We start from the raw sequence: 25,419 nt of genomic DNA, 5'->3' as shown, positions 1-25,419 counted from the left end.
ACAGCATTTATTGTTTGCAGTTACAGGCTATCATCTTCATTTTCTATGTTAATGACAGAGTAGACAAAAGGGATAATGATAACAGTATGTTTGATTACTTGCTCTCCAGACTATGTGTTATCTTCACCTCAAACTCATTTTTGGCAGAAAACAGACAGAAACAGGGTTTGAGAGATACCTTTGTGCTGTGAACATAGCAAAGGCAATCCTTGACAAGCCGTACACAATAGAAATATCTAGTCTTCCTTGCAGCATCTCTTCTATAAATCAACATAACCTTACAAAAATATGGGCAAAATCATGTGAAATTATAGGACAGGAAAAATCTCCTAATTTTAAATTTTAAGAATTTTTCTAGGGAGAGTCAACTATGCCAAACCAGGAATTCCATAAACAATAAAAGAATGAGTATAGAATAATGCAGGTATCTTATATACGAGTGCTTGCTTTAGTAAGGGAAATCATTACAGCAGACACTGCTCAATATAATTACGGAGCTATCACTAAAATATTCAGTCAGATTTTCCTGTACACTATGTATCATTAACAGGCAACTAAATTCTTACTAATGCATAGTAGAGCACAGAGCCAGAAAGGACACAGGCTGTTTTTCAGCTTCTTGGGAGTGAACTGTGAGAACCAGATCTAAGAATTATGGGGAAAAAAAACCCAAACAACCCAAACCCCACAAAAAAACCTGCTCAGGCTTGAAAATGATAACCAACATTTGTCCCTGCAACAGAATTTTTTTTGTATTTAGTTTTCTGAGCAGCACTTTAGCCTCAAGGAAATAGAAATACAGCTCTCTCATGAATTAAGGTATCAAGAAGCAATAGGTTCTTTGCTTTGAGATACAGCATCTTCAACAGCATTCTGCCCTCTGAAGACTATTATTCATTCTTCTGATTTCCCTTCATGTTTTCTTGTTGTATTCAATTTATACTTTTTTAAAGTTATGCCAGAAGTAAAAAAGAAATAAATCAACAGAAAGTACTAAAAACCCACAAACCAAACCAAAAAACCTGTAAGTCCACCTGTGTGCTTAAAATCTGTTCAAAACACACTTTTTGCTGATTTAGAAAATGTTTCAGTTAGTGTTTGAGCTCTCCTATGCAGCTGAGTAGAAATTCTGGGTAAATTTCTCAGAAGTGTCAGTAAGTGTCAGTAAGTGTCAGAAGTGTCTGCCATAGGGCAGACTTTTCAAGCACCCAGTTCTTGTATGTCTGGTTTCCTGAGCAAAAGCTACCACACTGCACTAAGCACTTAAGCTGCAATGGGACATTTGGGAGCTTGCTGCTTAAAATGGGATTATCAATTGCTTGGAAGCAGATTGCTTGGAAGCTACAGAAATAAAAGATAGTGGTACATGTTGAGAACTGGCTGTGAGTTAACTCCCTTTCCTCTTAGGATGAGATGACTAGATGTTTATGGATATCAAAGAAATGTCCACTTTCAACTGGATTGTTTAACCTGGAGAAAAGGTTCAGGGGAGACTTCATCACTCTACAACTCCCTGAAATAAGGCTGTAGCAACTTGGGTGCCACTTGGCCTCTCCTCTCAGCCACAGGACAAGAAGACAGAGATTCAAGCTGAGCCAGGGCAGATTCAGGTTGGACACCAGGAAGAATTTTCTCATGGATAAAGTTGCCAAGCATTGGAGTAGGCTGCCCAGCAAGGTGGTAGAGTCACCCGTCCCACAGGTGCTCAAGAAATGACTAGATGCAGCACATAATGCTATGGTTTAGTTTACATGTGATGTTCAGTCAAAGGTTGGACTAGATGATCTTGGAGGGCTTTTCTGAAGCGATTCTGTCCATGAATTTTCTGCCATGAAACCCTCTTGCATTCTGGTGTTTGTCAGGTTCAACTCTGAGTTGCTCGCCTTCACCATTACATAATAAAGTATGTCTGTCTGACAGGACAGAATGAATTGACTGAAGTCTTACATAGACCTACCTTCTCAAATTCTCTCTGTGTACTGGTGGTAGCAGAAAAAAAAAAGAAAACTTCAAGGAGACAGCACAGTTGGAATCAGATTATCCAGTGAAATGATTTAAGGGGTAAACACTTTATCAGTAGTGCGAAATCAGAAGTCAGTACTCCTCCTTACCCCAAAAACTTCAAAATCCACCTTTCTTAACAGAATGGTGGAATTTCCCCATCAACTCAAAATTGCACCAATATAATAGAAAACATGAAAGACTACTCTAACTAGACTACATAATCCCATGGCATCTAAGTGGGCCAATCATCCCACAAAATTACAAACAAGAAAAAAGCCCTATCAAGAATTAAACACTGAAACCAAAAATCAGTTTGTCAATCTGAGTTAAAAGTTACTTGAGTAACTTAAAAGCTTCTGAAATTCTACTTGTATTGCCAATGCAAAAATGTGACCCAAAAATTATGGTCAGTCATTCATACACAGAAGTATGTATGAGACTACATAACAGATTCCACATTGATGTTTGTATTAAAAAATAACATTTGTTATAACAGTCTCTGAAAAATATGTTCATTTAGTGCCTCTCTTTCCTTTAAAGGAACAAAAGCCTTTGAAATGCCAAATGAGTTAGAAAGAACTAATGTAGATGAAACGTCTTTCTCAAGTACCAGTGGATTGTGGACTAACATGGCAAACTGTCGTTTGGAATTATAATCAAAAAGAAAGTCTGACAAACTGACAAATACATTGTGTGGAATGATATAATGACTTCCTGCACAATTGATTTATGAAGGGTTATGCCAAGTGCACATATACAAAATATACATATTAAAGCTAGCAAAGGATTTTGTTCAGTTGAATTGGTATTACCACAAATCCCCTCTTCATCAGTTATTGTTTGCACTGACAATCCAAAATGTCTTTTATAAGGACACCCTGCTTCTATCCAGCACTAGCATTTGCCAGAGTGGCATTCAAATATCTCTGAATACTGAAGGCCACCCAGCACACAAAGACTGTCCCAAAAAGGGGCTAACCAAAGGAATCTTTTAGGACTGTAATTAAATTCACCCACCCCCCCCACCCACCCCCCCAAAAAAAACCCCAAAAAAACCCAAAAAGAAACCAAAAAACAAACCTACGCAATAGTTACTGGTGCACTTTTTCCCATATGGTTTTCCCAGTGCCTTTTCTGTTATTGCTGATCTTGGTTGGTCTGTTTCTTCATTCAATAAGCAATTATTTACACCCACTACTTTGCACAGGGCTACAAGAACTTACAGAAGTTTTAAGCTTCACAAGATTTACATCTTTTAGGTAATTGCGTAGACCAGACAGGCTAGGAGTGTCTATCTCCTATTTTTACATTAAAAGAAATTAAAAGAAATCTATCTTTTCATTAAAAATTACATCTGCAAGTAAAATATACTTTACTGTCTGACACAATGTTTTATAAATATTAAGTGAACTCTGAAACAGCAAATGGAGAGAACTACTCATCCACAAATATGTATGATCCACCCAGAAGCTTTCGGATGCATCTACTAGTTTTTAGACCCGAGGCTTAAAGTAGATATGATGGGGGAAAAAAAAAAATAATTTCTTAATTATAATCAAGAAATATACGGCACAAATATGATTAAACTCATTCACATGCATAAATTTCTGATTCCGTAACTGCTCTGACACATTGCCTTCTAGAAGCCAAGAAAACAAGGTATTTTGTGATTTTCCTGACACTGTGATTTTTAATCTCCTAATTGACAAGAATGTGATCTTACTAGCAAGCACTATGTCACAACATATATTACAATTACACTTGTGAGATTTTTTTTTATTTATATGGACGTGTGGGAATACTTGCATTCTTGGTTCCTCTGATCCTGACTTCAGAGAACAGCAAAAGGATACCTATAAAGTAAAAGCCAAGGTGATAACAGTTTGGCAAAAATCCAAACGGTCCCAACTAAAGCAAATTTGCCAGTGCTGCTAAAGTCAATCACTGCCAGAGCCAGATGTTCAGAAAAATTTCAATATGAAAATTGTAAAAAGTAATCTCATAAATCCTTTTGTTTTAAAATTTTCCCTTTTAAAAACGGCATAGCAATTCCCAGTATTTCAGTGTAGCAAATATAGTTAACTCTTTGAAGTATGATTATTCTGCTTTTTGCCCCACCATGTCAGAAAGACACATGACCAGCAACTAAACTGGTCTTTTTCATACAGATACAAATTAACAGCTAAGCAATCAACAAAGATATACACGGATACATACTGATAGAATGCTAATTTTAAATGTTATAGGCGACCAGATTATCCTGAAGGGGTAACATTTTACATTCCGAATGCAATGTTAACACATTAAGGCTATTACAGTTCTAGATGCTATAAAATGGTTTCAGTAGAATGGTCATGTAAATTGAAAAGAAAACCTGTGTCTCTTCAGACTAGAAACTTAGATAAAATTTGCCCCCAGATGAAAAATTCCATAACCAATCAATGCATCTGTCAGTCCAACTTTTTCTTCCTAGCTACATGTCTTTGAAAGAGCAGGGACATAGACCATTGTCAAATGCTAGCAAAATGAGAAAGCAGCTCTTCTGTCTACCAGTTCGTGTAATCTAAATTAGTTGTTTAAAGATACCCTTCTGTTTATCTGTACTCTCCATTAGCAACAGAAATTCTAACTAAATTACAGAATGTAGGAAATGTATGGCTCTCACCAGTGCAACAGCAAAGTTTGTTGTCTAGCACACAGTGGTAGAACACGTTAGACTGAAAAAGTAATAGTTAAGTAAAGTGAACACATTCTCTCCTCATCCATTGCTCTTGAGTACACCAAGAAAACTTGAAGCTTTGGTAACTGGCTGCGTATCATGGCTCTTCACAGATATCACAGTGATGTGACAATGGAAAGGACTGAAAGATTGCTCAGCATGAATACATACATAGAGCCTAAAGGCCTGCGTAACATGGGACACTCAGGAAAATTAATTCTAATTAATTTGTAGAGTGGATTAGTTAAAAATCAAAATATTCCTTTGTCAATATTTTTACAAGAAATTAAGAAGCGAGTTTAACTCAGTTTAGGTTAATTCACTTCACTTGCAACCCTGCAAATATTTATCATCTTTAAGCAATCCCCTGTAAAACTCATACTTTTGGTAATTTAGTTAAATTTACCTGAGTATCTAAGTATAGACAAGACTTTAAAAAGGAAATGGTCATTAACTACCACTTCTCTGTAAAACATGAAGGATGCAATTTATCTAGCTTATCTAATCACAGACATCCTCATATAACGAATAAAGGCTCTGATGCACTTAGTTGAAATGCAGTCTCACATGAATTCTGTTCAGCTGGGGGAAAAAGGACAGGGAAGTCACCTCCTCTTCTAGAGAAATGACCAAATGAGTTATGATCAGGCACATATTTACTGTATCTGCCAAAAAACATATACATGGGACATCAGAATAAAATTAAACGGCACATCTTTATGAAATGTTCAATTTTTATATTTACACTATAATTAGTACAAAACTGCCTTTAAGTTTCTGTAGAACAAGACAATATCTACTGGACTTGATACCCTAGTATGTCAAATCAACTACTTTGAAGTATGATAAAGGAATCTAAGAATAGTTATAAAGAATAAGACACCATTTTCAAACTATACATAGTGTTTGCTTTTGCTTCTAAAAAGGTACTTATATCCCCAAAAGGTTTTTAATTTTAAATAAGCAGGGCAAGCAGGGAGGGGGCAAAGGGGAAGACTGGTTGTTGGTACTAAAGCCTTTACTGTAGTAAACTAAACATATTTACAATTTATACAAATGTTTGACCTTCAACAAAAATACAAAAACATATCACAAGATGCAAAACCAGGAAACAAGTTCATCTGAGATACTGCTGCTCTACACAGGACAGAATGCAATTTGAACTGTAAGAAACAGAAAGGTATTTATCCCCCATATTCAGGCAATGAGAAAAATTTGCATGAGGTCACAAAAAGAAAAAAAAATAAAATAAAAGGCTCCAACATTCTTCAGTAGACTTGGCTTTTAAAAAATAATGTCAAAAACCTAGGCTACATCTGTCCGTCTTGCCTCTGTGTTCCGTCTGGTCCACGTAGCCAATACTTAGTTGCTGGATGTTGCCTTCTATTTTGAAAAACCGGAGTAGCTTCATGGCAAAGTCTGGAACCTCAATGCTTTTGTTCCTTTGAAAAAAATTCAAAACCTTTCTACTTCTACAAACAATTTTGGCCCAGTTCAACCACTAAAAGAATATCCCCATCATATTTTTCAGTAGATAACTTCATAGACTGTAGCCTTTTTGTCTCCAGAGCCAGTGACAATGTACTTATCATCCACAGAGATGTCACAGCTAAGCACGGATGAAGATTCTTTGGACTAGAAGAAAAATAGAAATATATCATTAAAAAGAAGTCTGTTTACCCTCATTCTATCTTCTCACTTTACGTAGATCATATATATGAAGATACCTGAATCCACGCTTGGAACTCTGCCTATTTTTTTTTATTAAAATCAACATAATCCTCACCTGGAAGATACTGGCTCCATAAGGAGTTCTCCATGCATTAAGAAGGTTATCTTTCCCAGTACTCACAAACCATTTACCTAGAATACAAACCAGAAGGATTACAGAAACATGAAAGAGACATCTGACAAATTTTGGGTTTTCAATACACAAAAATGAAATCTGTTAAGAAATTACCCTTATAAAACCTCTTTCTTCTAATCAACACAATACTTTAGCTTACAATCCATGTGGATGGTCAGTGCATTTGCAGTGTGTTACATACTAGGAAATCTCTAAACTCTTCAAAAGTGAAATAGCTTTTTACACATGAATCAATCCTCACAGCAGCCTCTAGACAAACAGATGGTTGTTTGTAGATAAGTGCAGTTGAATTCATAAAGCAGAGATATTTATGTGTTACTTAAGAAACTGAGATGTAATAACTAATGACTATGAAATAACTAATCAGCAAAACATGAATTAAGGGTCCTGACCTCCAGTTCTATGTTCAGGGCAACTTACCACAGTAAGCAAACTTGAGCGACAATACACAGCTCTCATGAAGGTGCAGTTGATACTTGTCCGGTTTATTTACATGTAGCACTTCGACATTGCTGCTTTCCATTCCCACAGCTAGCCATTCACCAGTAGGACAATAACCAAGGGAAAATATCTGAAAATTAAACCGTATTTACACCTGTTAATTTTTTTCCTATAGAACATTTTATTCTGCAGCTAAAATTATTTGGGAGAGGGAGACAGAGATAAGGGCAAATTCACACAGTTCAATAGCAAAACTGCAGTTCAAAATTTGAGTAACTAAATAACCCCTGTTTTTACATATTAACTTAGAAAAATAGGAGAAGAGTAGTGTCAGGTCATCATTTCCTTCTGTAATCTAAGCAAGCACATACGAAAGCTTCAAAATATTGTGTTGTGAGCAGCAGGGGAAGAAAAAGGAAGAGAGGGAAACAATCTGCCAGGTCTACTGAGCTCTGTCTTACCTTTGATCCTAAGGGCTTCCTTCCCACCCCACACATTGGCAAAAGCTGTAGGAAAACCCAGTTACCTGTGATGTGAAATCATGCTGTTGTAGCTGTCTCCCTTCTCTCAAGTCCCAGGATCTGACAGTGTTATCCAAACCTCCTGTCCAGAGCTTGGTACCATCATTAGAAATGTCAATACAGCTGGCTCCATCTGTGTGGCCCTGGAATTGCCTGATAAAACAAACCAGATTGAATAATGATTTCCTGCAAGAGCTCAAGGTAAACACTGTTGTGGTGTTAGTTTTGGACTCTGTACATGTGTCATCTGTTCTGTGTCTGACGATGAGCAAAAATCAGCCTCTCCCTCTCACTAAGCATTAAATACCAGTATTACAAAAACATTTTACAGGTGCTAGAAGAATGAACTGCATAATGGCTAGCTGAATAAAGTCAAATATTTCCTATCAGGTTTTGAAAAAAGAAAACAAAAACCCAAAAAAACCCAAGCCCACTTGTGAGATTATTAAAGCACAGTAACTACAATAAAAACCACTAAGGATAACTTGGATTAAATCAAAGCGGTCAGAGAATAAACCCTCCAATTTCCAGAAAACAGCTTCTGTATTTTTCTTTGGCTGCAAGTCAAGAAGATAAATAACAAGCAGATATACTAATAGAAATGGATCCAGATGGAGATCCAGATAGTTAAACATAAGCATTGCTGAGTCACAAAGTTGCATTCTCTGTGGCAGGAGATTAGAAAAATCTAAATGGTGCAGTTTGTTTTATAACCTTCTCATTAGCAACACTCAGCTTTCAGCAACCAGAAGGTCATCTCAAGTTATTCTTAATCCTTTGGCAAAAGCATTCTGAGGCTCCTGCATTTTTCATCAGCAATTAGCTTTAGCAAAGTCCTATGCCTCAGTGTGAAAGGTGGAGGGCGGGTGGGAAAAAGACAACCAGCTTGGGAACGAAGGGTATGAATCACCAAGAGCTGCCACAGAAAGGTCACACGGCACATTTTGTTTAGTAGCTCTGGTCTCAAAATTCCATGTGTTATCAACCAGCAAGATCAGCGTGCAAGTGGTGGGAACACACACAGCAGACGTTTAAAAAGGAAGACATTCATAAATGTGCATAGATGTGGCAGAGTGCACCTTTACAGGGACTAAGTATGCACATGACAAAGTGAAAACTTTATATATCTAAAATTGTATTTAATCACCTAAAGGTTCAACAGAAAGTAAAATTTGCATGCATATAAACATGACTCTCTACATGTAATTTTGAGCTAACTATGGATTTACAGGAAGTTAAACTAAGCATATTCTTTAGTTTTTGTGTTCAGAACTTTCCAAGTATCATGGCCTTTCCCAAATTAGATTCTCTCTTTTCAAAATATTTTAATTCACCACTACTTTGGTAAGCATAAACTAAATTTATCCTATAGTAAGCCCCATGCTTTCCTAAAGAACTGAGAGGATCCACTCTTTCAATCACTTTTTTAAGATTAATTTTACTACTTACCATTGCTAAATAAGAATTAAAAATACTCTTTTTTACTTAACAAGGCTTAAGACAAAGGAAAATAGCAAACCTCAAAGCACTCCCTAAAACACATGTTCAGTCCATATCAATAATAAACAAACAAGAATGCTGCTTGTAGAAACCTGCATACCAATCCCAAATAATAGGAGCTTTAACATTGACTACAGTAGGTTATGGACCAACCCTGAAAGCACATCTTCCAGGACTAAGCTGAAGCTACCAAAACCAGTTTCTGCCTAACTTGGGTGTAAACCACCCCTTTGAATAAAAGACTATTTACTTTGCTGTCGTAAACCCTATTCAGGGAGATAAATATTTATGTAGCTGTCCAAAGAGTAACTTCTATTAAAATTTTCTGTAAACAACGACTCACCTAACCAATGTCTGATTGTGCAGATCCCACACTGCGATGTTCCCATCACTGCAGCAGGAAAAGCACACCTTGGAATCGGGGCTGATAGCCAGAGCATAGCAGGCAGGTGCTGAAGATGTCAGCTCTGCTTTGATGCGAGGAGTTGGAGCTGCCAGGTCCCAAATGGATAACGTGCTGGCTTCCCCACCAACAATGAGAGTGCATCCATCGGGAAGCAACTTACAGGAGCGGATGTAGTTGTCTCTGTTCTGTACAACACAAATCACCTCAGTTACATGCCTGCCAGTAATGACCACTAATATAACTCTGACTGCATCAAAGTTTCAAACAGTTTGGTACTTTTTCCATTACCAAAGTACTGAAGAGGAACCAACAAATCCTAAAAGGTTGTAAACACCTACTTCTCATCACTAATTAGAAAATGCAGCTGCAGAAATTGAAACTGCAGACTCCTGTTGCCACAGTCTACTCTATTTCAAACGTGACAAATGGCAAGTTTTCTATCTCATTACACAAAAACAGAGCCAAAGTAAGCTTGCTTTTTTGCAAATGTACTCCATCAGTGAAGGTTAGCAACAATAGAAATATTAAAGCAAATGACCTTTCATTTGGCATTTAACAGCCCTGTATGAAAATGTCATTCTAGTCTCATGCCCTTCAGATTTTTGAATTTTTCTTTCAAATACTATTTTGCATTCACAGTATTAAAGTTGAAAGATTAAGGATTCCTGTATCAGTCCTGTATTTATGTTGGTCCTTTGTTGTTCAACATGATTCTTATGGCACATATTGATCTCTCATTTGTGATACTATTGTTGATTTGAGATGTACTGTGGGGGCTTAGTGACAGAAGACATTTCTACCTTTCCTTATTACATCTTTGCTTGACTGGCAACAGTTCTTTACAAAATGGATGAATAAGATCTTTAAATCAAAACATAGAAAAAACACTCCAAGAAGTAGTTAAAAGCATTCCTATGTTTGTTTTTTTTTTTTAATTTACAACAAAGGAGCAGTAAGTAGGGCAGTGAAACTGTTGACTTAATCAGTCATTACTGCTCCATAACTAAGATGAAGGCTCTGCATCCAGACTGATACCTGCCACAGAACAGAATATCTATTCAACTTCACTACTACCACTAGACAATGACAAAATGTAAAGTTAATGTAGAAAATAATGCAGTAAAGAAAAGATAAAGGGTAAAAAAACCCAAAAACTCCCACCACATTTAACTGGGTCAGCACTGAAGCTAGAATTTTCATTTATGATACGTATTGCAGTGCTTGACAATATTAAGTCTTCTCACCTAACGCTGCACAAATCTCTATGCTATTTCTATTGAGAAGCATTACCTTTCTTGAGTTAGCTTTTCATCTGTATGTATCAGTACCCAGTCCTTTCTGTACCCTGCTAATGCGAAAATAATTTGCCTATAACTAGTAGATCATGAGCAAAACTTAAAGTAACCTTTGGTACTGTGTCATATTATTTCAGTATGTGGTTTCTATCATCTTAGAAAAATGAGGTTTTTTCTCCTTATGTAAATAAAAGGCCTAGGAAAGTTCTCTGTAGCCCTGCATAAGACAAGCTACATTCCTTTTAAAACTCATGCGCAAAAATCATCAGTATAACTAGAAAGGAAAAAAACCCTATAAGATTCTATTCAAAACATGATGCACACATTCTATTCATAAATCTGATCTAATCTGGTATTTGACAGCAGATAGTTAGTGATAATTATCACTAAACAAACCAGCACTATTCTCTGTAACACCGTTATGTGTGGAAAAAAAAAAAAAGGACATCAGGAAACAGATCTTTCCTCCTAACATGAACAAAATCCAAACAAGGACAGCTTTTTTTTTTTTTTTCTTCTTTTTGAGACTCTAAGGAAAAGTTACCCTTGTGCATAAATTCCTGTTCACCTACCAGGCAGTCCAGCTGAGAGACAGGGCTCTTGTTGCCAGGCTGGCTGATGTCCCAAACCTTGACACACCCCTTCCCACCCGTGTACACGTGTCTCGTGGGGTTGCTGATGGTAACTGCACACACAACTTCCCCGTGGTTCAGGGTGTTGATCTGACGGGCATGGCGAGGGATTCCTGGACCGATGAGGGCATCAGGAGGGAAAGGAACTGGCTGCATCTGACCATCTGCAGTAACATGAAAGGAGTAGGCTCTTTTGGGGAAGGGAAAGAGAAGACAAAACAATTTTAAAAATCAGCCATTACAAAACTTCAATGCAAGAAAAACACAGTATTTTAAACTTTAATTATTTGCTAATCATCCCACAAAAATCAGAGCTGCAGTGCCAAGTAATACAGGCAGATGAAATCTCAGAAGGAGACAAGGATTCACAGTAGAAATTTTCAGCTTGCCTCAGCTGAAGTATTTGTGTAATGGGGAAGCAGGTTAAATTCCACCCTTAACTCTACAGACCAAGGTCATGGCTGCTATCCCTCAGCTACTTAGAGAATCAAAAGACCTTTCTGGTTTCTAGCTAGCAATTACAAGCAATCATCACCACAAGTCCTACAGTAGCAGTCCCTCACCAGGCACTACTCTCATTCTTCCATGAGGCTTGCACCTGTTGCCTTGCAGCACCACAAGCAGAAGTTTTGTTTGATTCCTGCATCTCATCTTTAACGTCACCACTGGCTGTGCTCATACACCCATCTTTCTAGCCAGTAAGTAGTGTTTTAAACAGAAAATAGAAACAGATGGAGTGGTTGCACACAGATTTCATCAGAAAGCTGATAATATCTTCTCATAATTTTGTTTTCGTGAATAAGTATATTGAAAAACATGAACAGCTCAGTTTTCCATGTACTTTTAGCACTTCAGAAATGTTTTATTTGTATTCATTGTATGATTTCAAGTTTATGGAAACTGAGGGTTGAGGAAGTGACATTCTAGCACTGAATAAAAACACTGTATGTACACATAGAAAGGACATTAAATTATTTTTTCATGGTCACTGAAAAGTTTAAGTTCAGCTCTACTCAAGGACAAGGCTACCAACACCAACTAATAAAGGTTTCAGGTGCAGTGGTGTTGTTTGTTTCCTTATTTTAACTAATTATGAACATTCTAGTGTAAAAGGCCGGGTTTTGCTATACTATTGAGATCCTTTTACTTCTGTTGTAGGTTCATCTATAGCTCATGCTTTTGTTACATCAACAGCATCCTTCAAGAGGCCAAAGTGGATAAAAATGGTGAGACATGCGTATTTATTTTTTTTTCTCTTTCACTAATGAGCTGCCATCTCCCTACTGACATTAGATCTTTTTCTAATATATTCCTTTGTTCAGAACTTCCCTTTCTTTTCCAAATCTACTTTCTTCCTCAGAAATCTTCAATCACTGTAGTTCAACTATTAGCATCACATCTATCTTCCAAGAACCCAACAATAGATATTTCTATTAAATCTTCTGCTCTGAATAATAAGCTAGTATTTTCAAGATATTATGTGTTCCCAAGTATTTTTTTGAAATAAAGGAACAAGGAACAAGGACAATGCCTTGATGTTCTGGAACAGACATCACAAAGCAACTGAATCTGCTCTGCTCCTGGGCATAAGATATTCCATTGAAAAAGCATGAGGAGAGATGAAAGAACTCTACAGCTTTTTCATACAGAAAGTAAGACTGGAAACAATCAACCCATGCAACAACAGTTTTTCCTTAAGTGAAGGGTAAAAGCTGGTTAGGAGTAACAGTAACTGGTCTTAAACAGAGAAAGAATTAACAGTGCATATGTATGCAATTCCTGTATTCATTTATGTTTCATGGTTGGATGTATAAGCAGAAAGCTTGCTCAGAGAGTACACAGAAATAGAGGAGGAGCAAGCACAAAAGATGATGTTTTTTATATCACAGAAATGTCAGGAATGGAAAATGTAAGATAAGAAAGGAAGTGCAGTGTTCACTCCCTAACATGTACACAAGGCATACAGTATAGCAAATGTATTTTGTCCCACTGGGACCCTTTCTGGCTTTTTGTATGAGGAATTACAGTAATGACAGACTTAACTAGGAACCCATTCCTTTCTGTGAAGAAGAGAGACAAGATTGTCCCAAAGTAGCTATTCACTAAACAGATCAGACACAAGACAGGAGAGGAAGCAGAACAGGAGTGACAACAAGACTGCTTGAGGCTGAACTGCTCGGGTTCATCTATGGAATTCAACAAAAGAGTCATAGCATTTAAGACCTTGAAAATCTTGGCCCCATCCTGGGCCCCAGATCAGAGTCAGTTGCAGAGTATTTGTTAGCAGTAAGAGTATACAAAATTGCACAACTTTGAAGTTTCAGCCCGCCCTTGCTTTTATCATGGACTGAAGCAAAACAATAAAGCACATATTAGGCAATTTTTTCCAGCATGTCCAAGATGAATAATCTACTTGTCCGTGACTTTTTTTTTATTTGAAGGTTACAGCTTAAATGTTCTGTTCAATTCAAAATACCTAAATAATTTGTGTTTTGAAATGCTTAGGTGTGCACACAGTTCTTGCTGAGATGGGGTGTGGAGGAGACAATAGAAATATTTTTTAAGCACTTCCTGTTTACTGTAGAATTGTAGTGACTCTTATGCTTTGAAACATCAGAGATACCCGCTGTATTTTTTAATCATGCAGAATTTTACCAATATGTCTATGTTTAAAGTGGGGCTATGCTAATTTTAGAAACAGTCACTTTTTTAGCATTTGTTTCTAAGGCTGGTTGATCAGGAGGCAGGATGACTGAGTTTGATGGCCTAACAAAGAGACCAGCGATAGTCTCTTACAAGCCAAGACAGCATTTTCTACAGTGCAAGTTATCTGCAATCCACTGTAGAAAGAAATGGCTACACTTTGCCAAATCCTTCTTCCAAGACAAGCACGTGAATCTGTGTGTTGTTCCTGTTTGCAGTATCTGCAGTAAATGTTCCTGTTTGCTTGAAGATACATGTCATGTAATGCTAACATCACCGCTGCCAGTATACTTATGATATGATAGTCTAGTGACTTGTATCTGCTAGTTATTATGGTATAACTTCCACTAAACAATACCTTTTAACCTGGAAAAAGCTTGCATCATTTGCCAGACTGACACTCCTGACACTCCCTGGACAAGGAAAGTGTCTCTCTCTAGAAGAACGCAGGACTGGAGACAGCAGTGCAAATGACTATTTGTAGCCCTTGGCTTTCTCTTTCTCAAGGTCACCGTGAGACAGATCCTGCTTCTTCTGAGGACTGTACTTACAGTTCTACACCTACAGAAGACTCAATTTTTAATACACTAGATATATTCACAGGCCTCAATTCTCAAAAATGACAAGAATTTTCATTATCTAACCTCAAAAGAGTCAACAGCTAGCAAAATCTGGCAAATTCTTGAGTTCCCTAAAGCTCAGAATTTCTTAACAGTTCACTTGACTGCCCATTTTTCTTTTAGAACTGACCATGGATGCCAGAAACTGCTGTTCAGTCTCATGACTAGCACAGTTTTCTGTCTCAGAGAACTCTGTCTGTATGAAAGACAGCTATGCTATGATGGATTCCATGATTATCCCTCTTTAGTCAAAGGAGTGTCCTTCCTTGTGTTGGGCTAAGAACAAACAAAGAAAATTATCTTATAAAAATGCAATTAAAATTAAATATAAAATAAGCTAAGTATATACATAAATATACACTTTTAGTTAACTGAATACTATGATAAGAATGATTTCAAGACAAACTTCTGTGCCTTTTACTTAGAAGAGTTCTGACAATTAGTATACTGTCACTTATATTATTTTAAATAATGGGAATAGTCTTCTGAATTACTGCATCCAGAGACTTCTCTCATGTGACAAAGCAACACTGGGAACCTGCAGAGTTCCTATGCACAGCAACATGGTTAAGTGATACTAATACAAACCAGTTTCTCAGCTTAACTTGCTAATTTCAAAGTAAGTATACAGCAAGTATCATCTGACATGATGAGGAGACTTCAGGGTAATTCACTATCCAAGAACATAGCAAATTAACTAAACTACCTGCCATCTACTCCAAGTATTCAGATTGATGTACAAATGCACTCACTGCCTAGTACATAAAGTACTATGCCTAAAAAAAATCCCTGAAAAACTTTCACTTCATCCCTTCAATTCAAGCAGACTTCTTTAAGTAGCACAACCATACCCTGACAGCAAAACATGAAAGCAAGAAGTTCCTCCCATTCACAACTGCATTTTGCTTTCAGCTTTTCTTTGCACTCCAGCTCATTTTTAATTGTAGTTATCACAATAAACAGTGAATGTCTGTTGTTGTTTCATCATATAGAGCAAAAGGTCAAGAAATAAGGATAGAGGTATTTGTGCAGAAATGACTGAATTTTCATCTTCATACATGTCACCAAAAAAATTCTATTTAGAGATGAATGGCAGGGATGCGCACAGCTGCTTAATCTCCTACAATACAATAAAATTAGGCTTCCTTTACAGTAAATATCTCTCATTATCCATTCACTGTAAAAATATGAAGATCTGATGAACAAAACAGAACTGAAATCAAGCAATTCCAAAAGAGTATAGCAGATCTCTCAACACACAATGAAAAGTCAGCTTATAAGTAGAAGGAGAAAGATTTAACATTTAGCATGTCAAGTTTCCCTGTCCTACTAAAATGAAAAACGTGTATTTTCAGCTCTTTTCACTGTCTGGGAAAACATGGTGAGAAATATATTTGTCCTCAGTACTACCTTTAATTCAGAATTTTAGACATCGGGGAAGCAAGTACTGTGGACATAAATCTTAGCACTTATCTTAAAACTCCGTATTTAGTCCACAATCCAACTATTAGAAGACATGGTTCACAAAAACCAGAAATCCATAAGAATGTTAATTTAGCAGCTATAGAATAGTAAAAGCTAAATACTTATTAGAAAGACTATGCAAAGCAAAACATAAAAAAAAAATAAAAATATTAGAGCAAGACACCAAAAACTTCAGTCCAGGACATAGTTAAGGTCATCAAACTGAAAGAGTTCAGGACTCAGACCCCATATGTTCATGTCCAAGTGGGTTTTTAACAGGATACACGTTTTTCTAACAAGCAGGTCATTAACAGATCTCAGAACATATAAGGGCTATAAAAACCTGGGTGCTACCAGAAGTGTCTGTCCTTTAGAAAGAAGGGAACATAATTTTCTCTTGAGTGAAAAAAACAGTGTAAGCATAACCGTTGATTAAAAATGTGCAGCCTAAAGCATACACATATGAGTGGGGATTCAATAGTTCAATTTGAAAGTTCCTTGAACCACTTGCAACAAGACTCACTAAAATGTCACATTTAATAAAACAAATTCAATGTGTCACCATATCTGCACTCAAGAAAAAGGCTGATTTTGAAAATAAACAAGGCGTACTCCACCAGTTTGCATGATTCTATCTGAAAATACAGGAGAAAAACCTGAAGTTGGTGAGATACTCATAAATGCTGCAGGTAGCAGACTGCCTCTAGCCAATCAAGACTAAGACATGACATTGTTTTATAGCTGTCAGTGGAAAGACAATTCCATAAGTTTACGGAATTTTAGGCTTGCTTCACTAAGATAGGCAAAGAAGTAATTTTAGAAGAAACGTACAAGTAACATGACCACAAAAAGCCCCAAATATTGCAGAACACATGAAGTGGAATTAAATGGAGACTAGGGAGTATGTATCAAAGTAGGCAGTATATGAAGTGGTGTGAATAAAGTGGTAAAAACATTAGAAAAATCCAAGCAACTCCCACCCTGCTTCCTCCCACCACTGACCACAATTTAGCTAAATTACCAAGATACAAGAGCAGTATAAATTACCAAAAGTAGAGCAGTATACATATGCTGTCCTTTGGTCTTGTACAGTGTAACAACTAGAACTCAGCCACAGAACATTTATGATTGAACAAAAATAGGTTTCACCAGATTACAACGTTGCAACATTGCAAGGCATTAGTAATGAAATACGTTATTAAGAGCTTATGAATACACTTGTTCAGAAGTAAAAACTTAGAGCCACTCAATTATGCAATTTTCAAAAGCATTTTATTTAAGTATACCAAATTCTATGAAAGTCAGCAAGAATGTGTCTGAGTTTTGAGTACAAAGCCTGATCCTTACTGCACTAAATTTAAATACACATTAGATACACAACACCAACTCATTGAGCCCTCACTTCACTAATCTTGTCAACACACCACCAACTTTAAGTACAACCAAGATTTAACAGGTTTCTCACACTGTCAACAGATAACTAAGAATCTATTATGCTTCTCAGAAGCATAGTGGATAACCACAAAAACACAATCAGGATGGCTTTCCAAACTAAGTCTGCTGCTTTCCTTTTGTTATAGGAAAATATCAGAAGAAAATGTACACTTTTTTGCCTACAATCTGGTATGCTTTAAAGGATGTTTGTAGAACTGACATTACAAGGTATCACTAGTTACTAACACGAGTCCAAAATCAAAGCAAACAGAAATAGCTGAGTATGTAACTTTCACCACAGCTTGTCTGACAACTTAGCATTCTAAAAGTAATAGTTTCTAAATGTTTCCTGAAACTGCAAAACGAAAAATTAAACTTGGATTGAGATGTAGACATTATGTAACACATCCCCCCCTGCCCAGAAAGTGCAACATATTAAATAAGTTTCAAAATTATGTGAGTACCAAAGTAGAGAAAAACTACTCTTATTGCAAGTTCCCGTTGAAAGAGAAGTCAGGACTGACTGCTAAGTGTGAACAAAGAACAGGTTCTAACAGAGTGTTGAAAAAAATGTTAGAATTCTCTCTGCCTCATTCTGTCCAGAAAAACAGCAGAGTTAAATTTGCTCTGTTAGCACCTGCATGGACTTCTTATCCAGAAATACCTAAATATTAATTGCGTATTTTCAGAGGTCACACATGCTCATGAGCCTACTGCGCTGGTTAACCTCAGGGTCAATGGTCTACCAAAGCCAAATTACTGAAACACTTCATGTATGCTGCTGAATTTATTTTATTGAAAAATCAGTAAGTCACAGAACCACAGAAGCATTTTATTTAATAACTGCTTCACTTATAACCAAAACTTTTAAATAAAAAGAACTTATTGTGGAAACTCTTCTATATCTATGCACCACCTGTTCCACAACCGCTTCATCATCCTTTTGCTCTCCAGCTGCACTCACACAAAAGTTCTAAATAGCTTGCCCCATTATGCACGGTGTGTGTAATCTGTTGCTAAAGTAACTGCTCCAGATACCTACTGTCATCAGTTGCAGACTCCCATGACGGATAAAACAAGTGCCAGACAAGGAGTCTGCAAGTTTGCATGACACGTTTATCCTCAGTGTAGTGCAAATTGTAATACACCAAACTCAGTGTAGTGCAAATTTTAGTTTCAATATATTTTTATCTAACAGGTTTTACCAGTATTTACCATTCGGCTTGTAGTCCCCTTAACTTCCCCCAGAAAGAAGGAAATAAAAAAAACGTTAAAGTAAAACCAACAACTTTTCCTTGGAAACAGGACACACACACACACACATGTTCTGGGATTTGACAACTACCATTTGAGAAATTTTATGCTGCAGATTTTGCCTGCAGAAGTCTAAAACACCCTCTTAAAAACAATCAGACACTATCCCCTTCGAAATCCCTGTTCACTGAAAAATATAACTTCATTCCCTCTAAATACTTCAGATGTTACCAAAATATTAAAAGTTACTTACGGTTTTCCCCCAGGAATCCCTGCTAGATTTGGAGGGATTCCAGGTACTCTCATGTGAGGAGGAGGATCAAACCCAACCTGGCAACAAAAAGGAAATTAATCTCACACTTGGAATTTGTCATCCATTTCTCAGCAACTCTTTTTTCTCCACTCCCAAGGTATTATGCATTTAACCAAAAAAGTGGCTTTTACCCCACAGTATCAGATAACTGCATGACCTTCCACTGGGGGGCAAAACCCAGATCTTTTTCCCTAAGCATACTTCTGATAGGAGCACTCATATGAAAGTAGAAAACAATTTATCATGCATTCACACCACTGAACACAACCCAGCAGTCCTGGTTAGCAGGGAGAGTCCTGTGTTAGCCCTGGAATTAAGAGACCATGTCAGCACTCTTTACTCCTGAGAGAGCTAGCACATACTCAGCCTGGCACAGTGTGGTGCTTGAAATTAGCTCTGGGCGCCAGCTAGGATCTCACTGTCTCCACAGCATTCTGTGTGGGCACAGCAGCTGAGAGATCTCTCACAGAGACACACTGTGGGGTGCAAACAAGCTTGTCCACAGCTTAAAAAAAACTATATTCTCTTTACATACTGCAGTTCCACTGAATTTTTATATCGAGTAAGTATATTTATCATAGTCCAAGCAGAAATTCCAAACCAAAAAGACTTTTTTTTCCCTCTGAATGTTATACTAGAATAAACATTGTTATTGCTTTAAAAGGAGTGTGTAGGCTATTTAAAATTTACACATTTTCACATAAAAGTCCCTTTTACCAGTTCAAAAAAAGTGGTCACACAAAAGATTTGACAAGCCTAAATCCAATACAAGTAGGTAAGTTTGTCTGTGCAGAAAGCTGCCATCAAGCGCATGTTTGCAGAATCAGGCCCCTAAGTTATTTTTTATTGTGACAGCCACTATGACTGGCAGGTGCCATTTACTTGCTACACCCTCAACAGCAACTATTCTTAACATACCTAATCTTAGAGCTCCAAAATAGGTACTGACCAACTTCTCAAGTTGATTTCCACAAAAAAAAACAACAAAATACAGGGACAGAGACTCAGATAAAAAGACTTTTACATGCTTCAAGATTAATTTGTTATGTCTATATGGAACACAAATGTGGTTCAGCAGCAAAAAAGCTACAGTGAAGTACTTTGTATCTACCAAAACTATTTTATTGACAGAAGCACAAAATATTTTTTTTGCATTTATTCATCAGTTAAAGCCCTTATGAAGGTGAAGGACAAAAAGAAAACATACATTAATACACTGATTTTCTTTGTTTTCAAGGTGCAAATTTGTTTCTTCAGCCACGCAACGTAGTGAAGCATGCAGCGAAGCACGCAGTGAAGCTGTCAAGCCTCTGGCACTGCTATGAGTTGGGAATTCTGCAGTGCTAAATGAAGCATGTAGCTTTTCTCAGTGAACCACAACTCACAGGACTGAGATTGCATGCAACGTATGGCCTACCATAGGAGATCTTCCATAGGCAACCACGGCAGCTGCAGCAGCAGCAGCACTCATCTGGGGTGACATATTGTGCAGGCTGGCATAGGCTGCCCCTGGACTGGTTAACTCTCCATTCATGCCAGCATGAGGTACCATTCCAAATGGAGCCGGGTATGGTCCTGGTACTGCCAACGGTGTCCGCAAACCTGCAGCTACAGAACAACGAAATTAAGTGGGTTTATATATGTATTTCTGCATCCAGGAAAGAAGCTCTTTTTTTCTCCCCTAAAACACCTTACCTTTCCCTCTCACGCACCGCCAAGAAACACTGCCATAATCTGTCAGTACCACCAGCTCTTTTCAGTGTAAATAAGAACTACTGAAGTCTGAACTTGATGATTACTTCTAGCAATCTCTTCTGGCATTACCTATTTCCATTTCTGTAATATTCCCCTGTTTACATTAATCTCTTCTTTGCCAAATTAAGCAGTAAAGCTGACAGACATGGTTTACACAGCTCATGTCTGAAGCAACTGTGTGTACCAGCCTGAATAGCAAAAGTAAACTTCCCCCAGCATTTGTCAAGCTGTGCACTGCAGCAAATATTAGTAGACTCAGACAAAGACTGTAGAAGAGATTGCACGCAGAATAAGTACCAGAAACTTCTGAGAAGTCTTTTTATATTGCATTCAGTCCCTGGACTATTTGCAAAAAAAAGATAAAGACAAAAGTAAACAAAGAAGACTAAGAGACAGAAAGATATTCAAACTCCTGATAATCCAAACATCTGCTTCTCATCAAGCCCTCTCTTGATATCAAGAACAAAGCAATATATTTAGTTAACAGCCACATGTGTAAAAAAAAGATTAATTTTGGAACCATAAAAACACATGAGGTAATGTATTTACCAGCTTGGTTAACCAGAGGGTCCATTGTTGGAGGTTTGCCAAGGCCTGGACGGAGTCCTGGAGTTGCACTAGTGCCTGGGGTTGGCACATCACCTCGAGGAGTCGGTGTGCTGGATTTCAGAACAGGCGTGCTGGCTTTTTCATGCTGGTATCATTAAACAAATTAAATGACTATTATTTTTAATCCAGGCCATATTATACAATTTATCACAACAGCAGCTGGGATGCTGGGCACCTACTAGCTAGTCCCTCAGCCAATTTTCATAAATCCACACTATGCTGACAACATTAACTCGTGAGAGAGAAATGTTGACCTTTTTGATTGCTGCCAAAATTAAAATAAGAAACGCAGAAAGTTATTTTTCCTCTTCTACTGACATAAAAAAAGGAATGCCTGAGCTAATTTTTTTCTTCAGAAACATACAGTATGCATTACCAAACTATTTTAGCTTGAAGTCATTAATATCTCAATTATTACTGGACACAGAAAAAATCTAAATACAAAAACAAAATACCACCATAGTTCATAGTATCAAAAAAAAAAAAAATTACACAAAAGTTACAGAGAATCAGATGAAATTATTAGTGATACTATAAGAAAAAGTCTCCAGGGAATAACAGCTTATTTAGAAGAGTAACAAAAGCCTGAAGCACTTCTTAGAGACTACATACAGGCCATGTTAACCCATAAGTTATTGCTCCCAAAAAGAACCAAACCAATGCTTAAGAAACTTGCTCCTTGCAATAAATTTGCAACTAGTTTGACAGAAATGTAGGAAATACAAGAAATCAAAACAAGGCAGAAAATACTGGTTAATAATGCTTTAAAGATCTGGAAAAACAGTGGCCAATTTCAGCCTCAAATGTTTAATACCAGGTAATTTGTTCCACAAGTACAAGAAAGAAGATGATCTAGGCCGCAGACTGCTACCTACCAGGCCCATTTCTTTGGATTTGAGGGAAGTGGAACTTCCTGAAGAGGCTGTAGATGCTGGGCTGCTGGAGGCATCCTTCTTCAGTAGGCGGGTTTTATCTATACCGTTTTCACGTGGTGAATGAGTGGGACTTGCCCTTGGGGAGGAAGGATCCTAAAACAATGGGAAGGGAAGAACAGCGTAGAACTGTGTCATAAATTGGTACACAAACACCACTAAGGAGTCTAAGGGAAAAAGAAAAAAAACCAGAAGAATTTAAGCAGTAAGTGCAAATGACAAGATATTTTGTTATCTCTATAGAAAAAAAGCTGAAATCCTTTCATCAGCCTAGGGAAGTAAATAAAGTCATATAGTAAGCAATCTGGTTTTATTTTACACTACATGTAATCATAAATTGTTTTCAAGTACAAAGCTTGCAAAGCATACCTAAACACAAACTAAAGCAAGTGCGGAAAATGTGGTAAGAGCAAGGAAGACCAACAGAAACTGCAGTAACTTGACACTGTTTTTATCATGTACATTCCCCATGCTCTGCTAGTCTAAATAAACATTTCAATAACCTCTTTGAGATTATAAAGTCCTTGCTCATCTGCCTTCAGAAGAAGAGATAGATGCATGCCTTCACAGATTTCACAGAATATTTTCAGTTGGAAGAGACCCACAAGGATCATCGAGTCCAACCCTTAAGTGGAATGGCCCCTAAAAGGGATCTTTATATGCCATAATAGCTGTCACATTTTTGCTAAACACCATCTTTAATTGCCTTGCCACTTACATCTATAGGAAAACCGAAATCACCTCTCAGGTGATTATTTTTCTCTGTTCCAGAGGCAGTCTCTGCATTTACTTTAACTTGAAATAGCCAGTCCCATGAGTTACAATGCTATCAGAGCCCTGCAGGTTCTCCACGCTCCTTTGGCTCATAAGAATAGCACCAGGGAGAAATCATACCTCACAAAAGGGCAATAAGTCTACTGACTGATTATTGAGCAGTTTCATTGTAAGCCAACCTTCTGAAAGGATTACTAAAATCACTAGTTGGACACCTATTTTTCTACTTGGTTGACATCGTTCGGGCACCTGGAGCTACTGAGGACACTTCTCTACCAGCTTCTCTCCCTGTGCTTTTCACAGACCTGAAGAACATCACTGCCATATTCAGGCTTCCTAAATCTGTGTATTATATAAAATAAATGATGAAGAAAAGGGAGCACTCATCCCTTTACCTTGATGCCATTACCAAATCTCAGCCCTGGAGGAAAAAAACTGTCTACAATCTCTGGAAAACCTTGTAAACTAACTTCATTCTATAAAATCAGTATTTCTGGGAAATGTCTTTAACGCAGGAGATTAAAATACCAGGAATTTTTAAGATAATCTTTTAAATAACAATTCCACTATGAAATACAACATTAGATAATGTCTCCCTTTTTCATTCAAAGGCTGTAGTCTGAAAACCTCAGCCTTCCACCTGCACTTCACCACAACTCTCTAACACTACAGAGCAGCTGTGAAGTGTCATAATATTAACTATGGAAAGAACAGGACAAAGCAGAAGGAAAGATGGAGAAGGCAACCAGATAAAGCTCAGAGGAAGACACAGTACTAATAAAAACGAGAAGTTGTGAATATTTTAACATATCCACACAGCGCAATAATTTTCTTCTAACAACTGAATGTACTTTTCCTTTCACCTTTGGGCAAATGTCAAGACTACAAAAATGAAAAAAGTTACCTCATTGGATACATCTACAACCAAGTTATCGTCACTCTTGTCCCCATCACTGTCCTATTAAAAATAAATAAATATAGTGTTCATTTAAATTAGTACAATAAGAGCCCAGACAGAAAGACTACGCATCTACTCAGACATTTTTTGTTTTTTCTAAACAAAAAACAAACAGCCTTTCATTAAGTTATAAGTAATAGGGAGAACAATTTAAACAGAAACACAACACCTTATTTATGCTACATTAGTGAAACCTAAGTAAGGTAGAACTAGTTGAAAGATGGGGACCATCAGCGCAAGATGGTCCAAAACCCCTCTTTATTCCCATCATAAACAGTGTTATCACTACTCCTAAAAGAGAAAGGTACTCTGTTTATACACTAATCTTGCATTAATTTAGACAAAGTACTGCTTGTGCATACCTGGAAAAACACCAAAAAACAGATTGCAGGAAAATGGAACTTTTTGGCACACTTGATGAATCATCTTCCTTAAAGTGATAGTACCATTTTTCCCCTTTTTTCAGAAAGGCAAGTTTTGAAATCAAAAATTCTGGGAAGAGAAAACTTCAGAAATGCCAAGGCATTTCAACATTCCTGCCCAAGTAAAGCAAAATACTCAGATGTTCCCAAACAGAAATGTTCTACTGAAGCTTGTCAAGCTGCATTTTGACTGCTTCACCTAGACTGATGTTCACCTGAGCTGGCCCACTAAAGATTGCTGTTACTGTAGTGCCTCCTGTAGGACCCTCTCCCCAGTAGAGGCCAAGATGTCGCAGTAGACCCTTTCTGACACACAGAGGTCTAGTGATTTCCACAGTACCACAGACTGTTTCATTCAGAAGGCAAGTCTTTACTCAAAATCAAACAAAGAAATCAAGTGAATGTCAAAACTTTAAATTTTTGTGGGAACAAGTTTGACATTCCCTATGAAAGTACTTTTTGTTAAAAAGTTTCTGCGCAAACAAACCAGACATACAAGATTGCTCAAGTGTTCTCCATTTCTTGCTTTAAAAGTGTCTGAGCTTTCCCATGTAACACTAGATCCTTCCTCTCTCTTCAGGCCCCAGTGCTTTAAAAAAACAAAACAAAACCGAGCCACGCAGAACTAACCGAAGAAACCCCAAATCAACCCAACAACCAACAAAAAACCCCTCAAAAATCCATCTGAAAAAATACCCCTAACCTACAGGCAGTTTCAAATCTTCCCTTCTGTTACCAGGTGCATCTTGTTCCAAGAAATACCACAAACATATTAGGGATCCACTGGATATGGTAG

General features: G+C 37.3%; 1 protein-coding gene across 4 annotated transcripts in view; it reads right to left on the bottom strand.

Moving 5' to 3' along the window:
- Nucleotides 1-3,067: 3,067 nt before the first annotated feature.
- The window catches only part of TLE1 (TLE family member 1, transcriptional corepressor), a 76,026-nt gene continuing 53,674 nt past the window's right edge, over nucleotides 3,068-25,419 (bottom strand). For all 4 annotated transcript variants that reach the window (XM_058864938.1, XM_058864939.1, XM_058864941.1 and 1 more), the window contains 11 exons: nucleotides 24,148-24,201; nucleotides 22,413-22,565; nucleotides 21,478-21,622; nucleotides 20,591-20,781; nucleotides 19,114-19,190; nucleotides 11,326-11,575; nucleotides 9,396-9,643; nucleotides 7,558-7,705; nucleotides 7,011-7,161; nucleotides 6,510-6,586; nucleotides 3,068-6,358 (listed from right to left, as the gene is read on the bottom strand). In XM_058864938.1, the coding sequence (XP_058720921.1) occupies nucleotides 6,251-6,358; nucleotides 6,510-6,586; nucleotides 7,011-7,161; nucleotides 7,558-7,705; nucleotides 9,396-9,643; nucleotides 11,326-11,575; nucleotides 19,114-19,190; nucleotides 20,591-20,781; nucleotides 21,478-21,622; nucleotides 22,413-22,565; nucleotides 24,148-24,201 (1,602 nt within the window). In that variant the 3' untranslated portion in view covers nucleotides 3,068-6,250. The remainder of the gene's footprint in view (nucleotides 6,359-6,509; nucleotides 6,587-7,010; nucleotides 7,162-7,557; nucleotides 7,706-9,395; nucleotides 9,644-11,325; nucleotides 11,576-19,113; nucleotides 19,191-20,590; nucleotides 20,782-21,477; nucleotides 21,623-22,412; nucleotides 22,566-24,147; nucleotides 24,202-25,419) is intronic.

This window comes from Poecile atricapillus, chromosome Z (genome assembly GCF_030490865.1).
Source record: "Poecile atricapillus isolate bPoeAtr1 chromosome Z, bPoeAtr1.hap1, whole genome shotgun sequence".
Taxonomy (NCBI): Eukaryota; Metazoa; Chordata; class Aves; order Passeriformes; family Paridae; genus Poecile; species Poecile atricapillus.
This window is presented reverse-complemented; position numbering and strand designations above follow the sequence as displayed.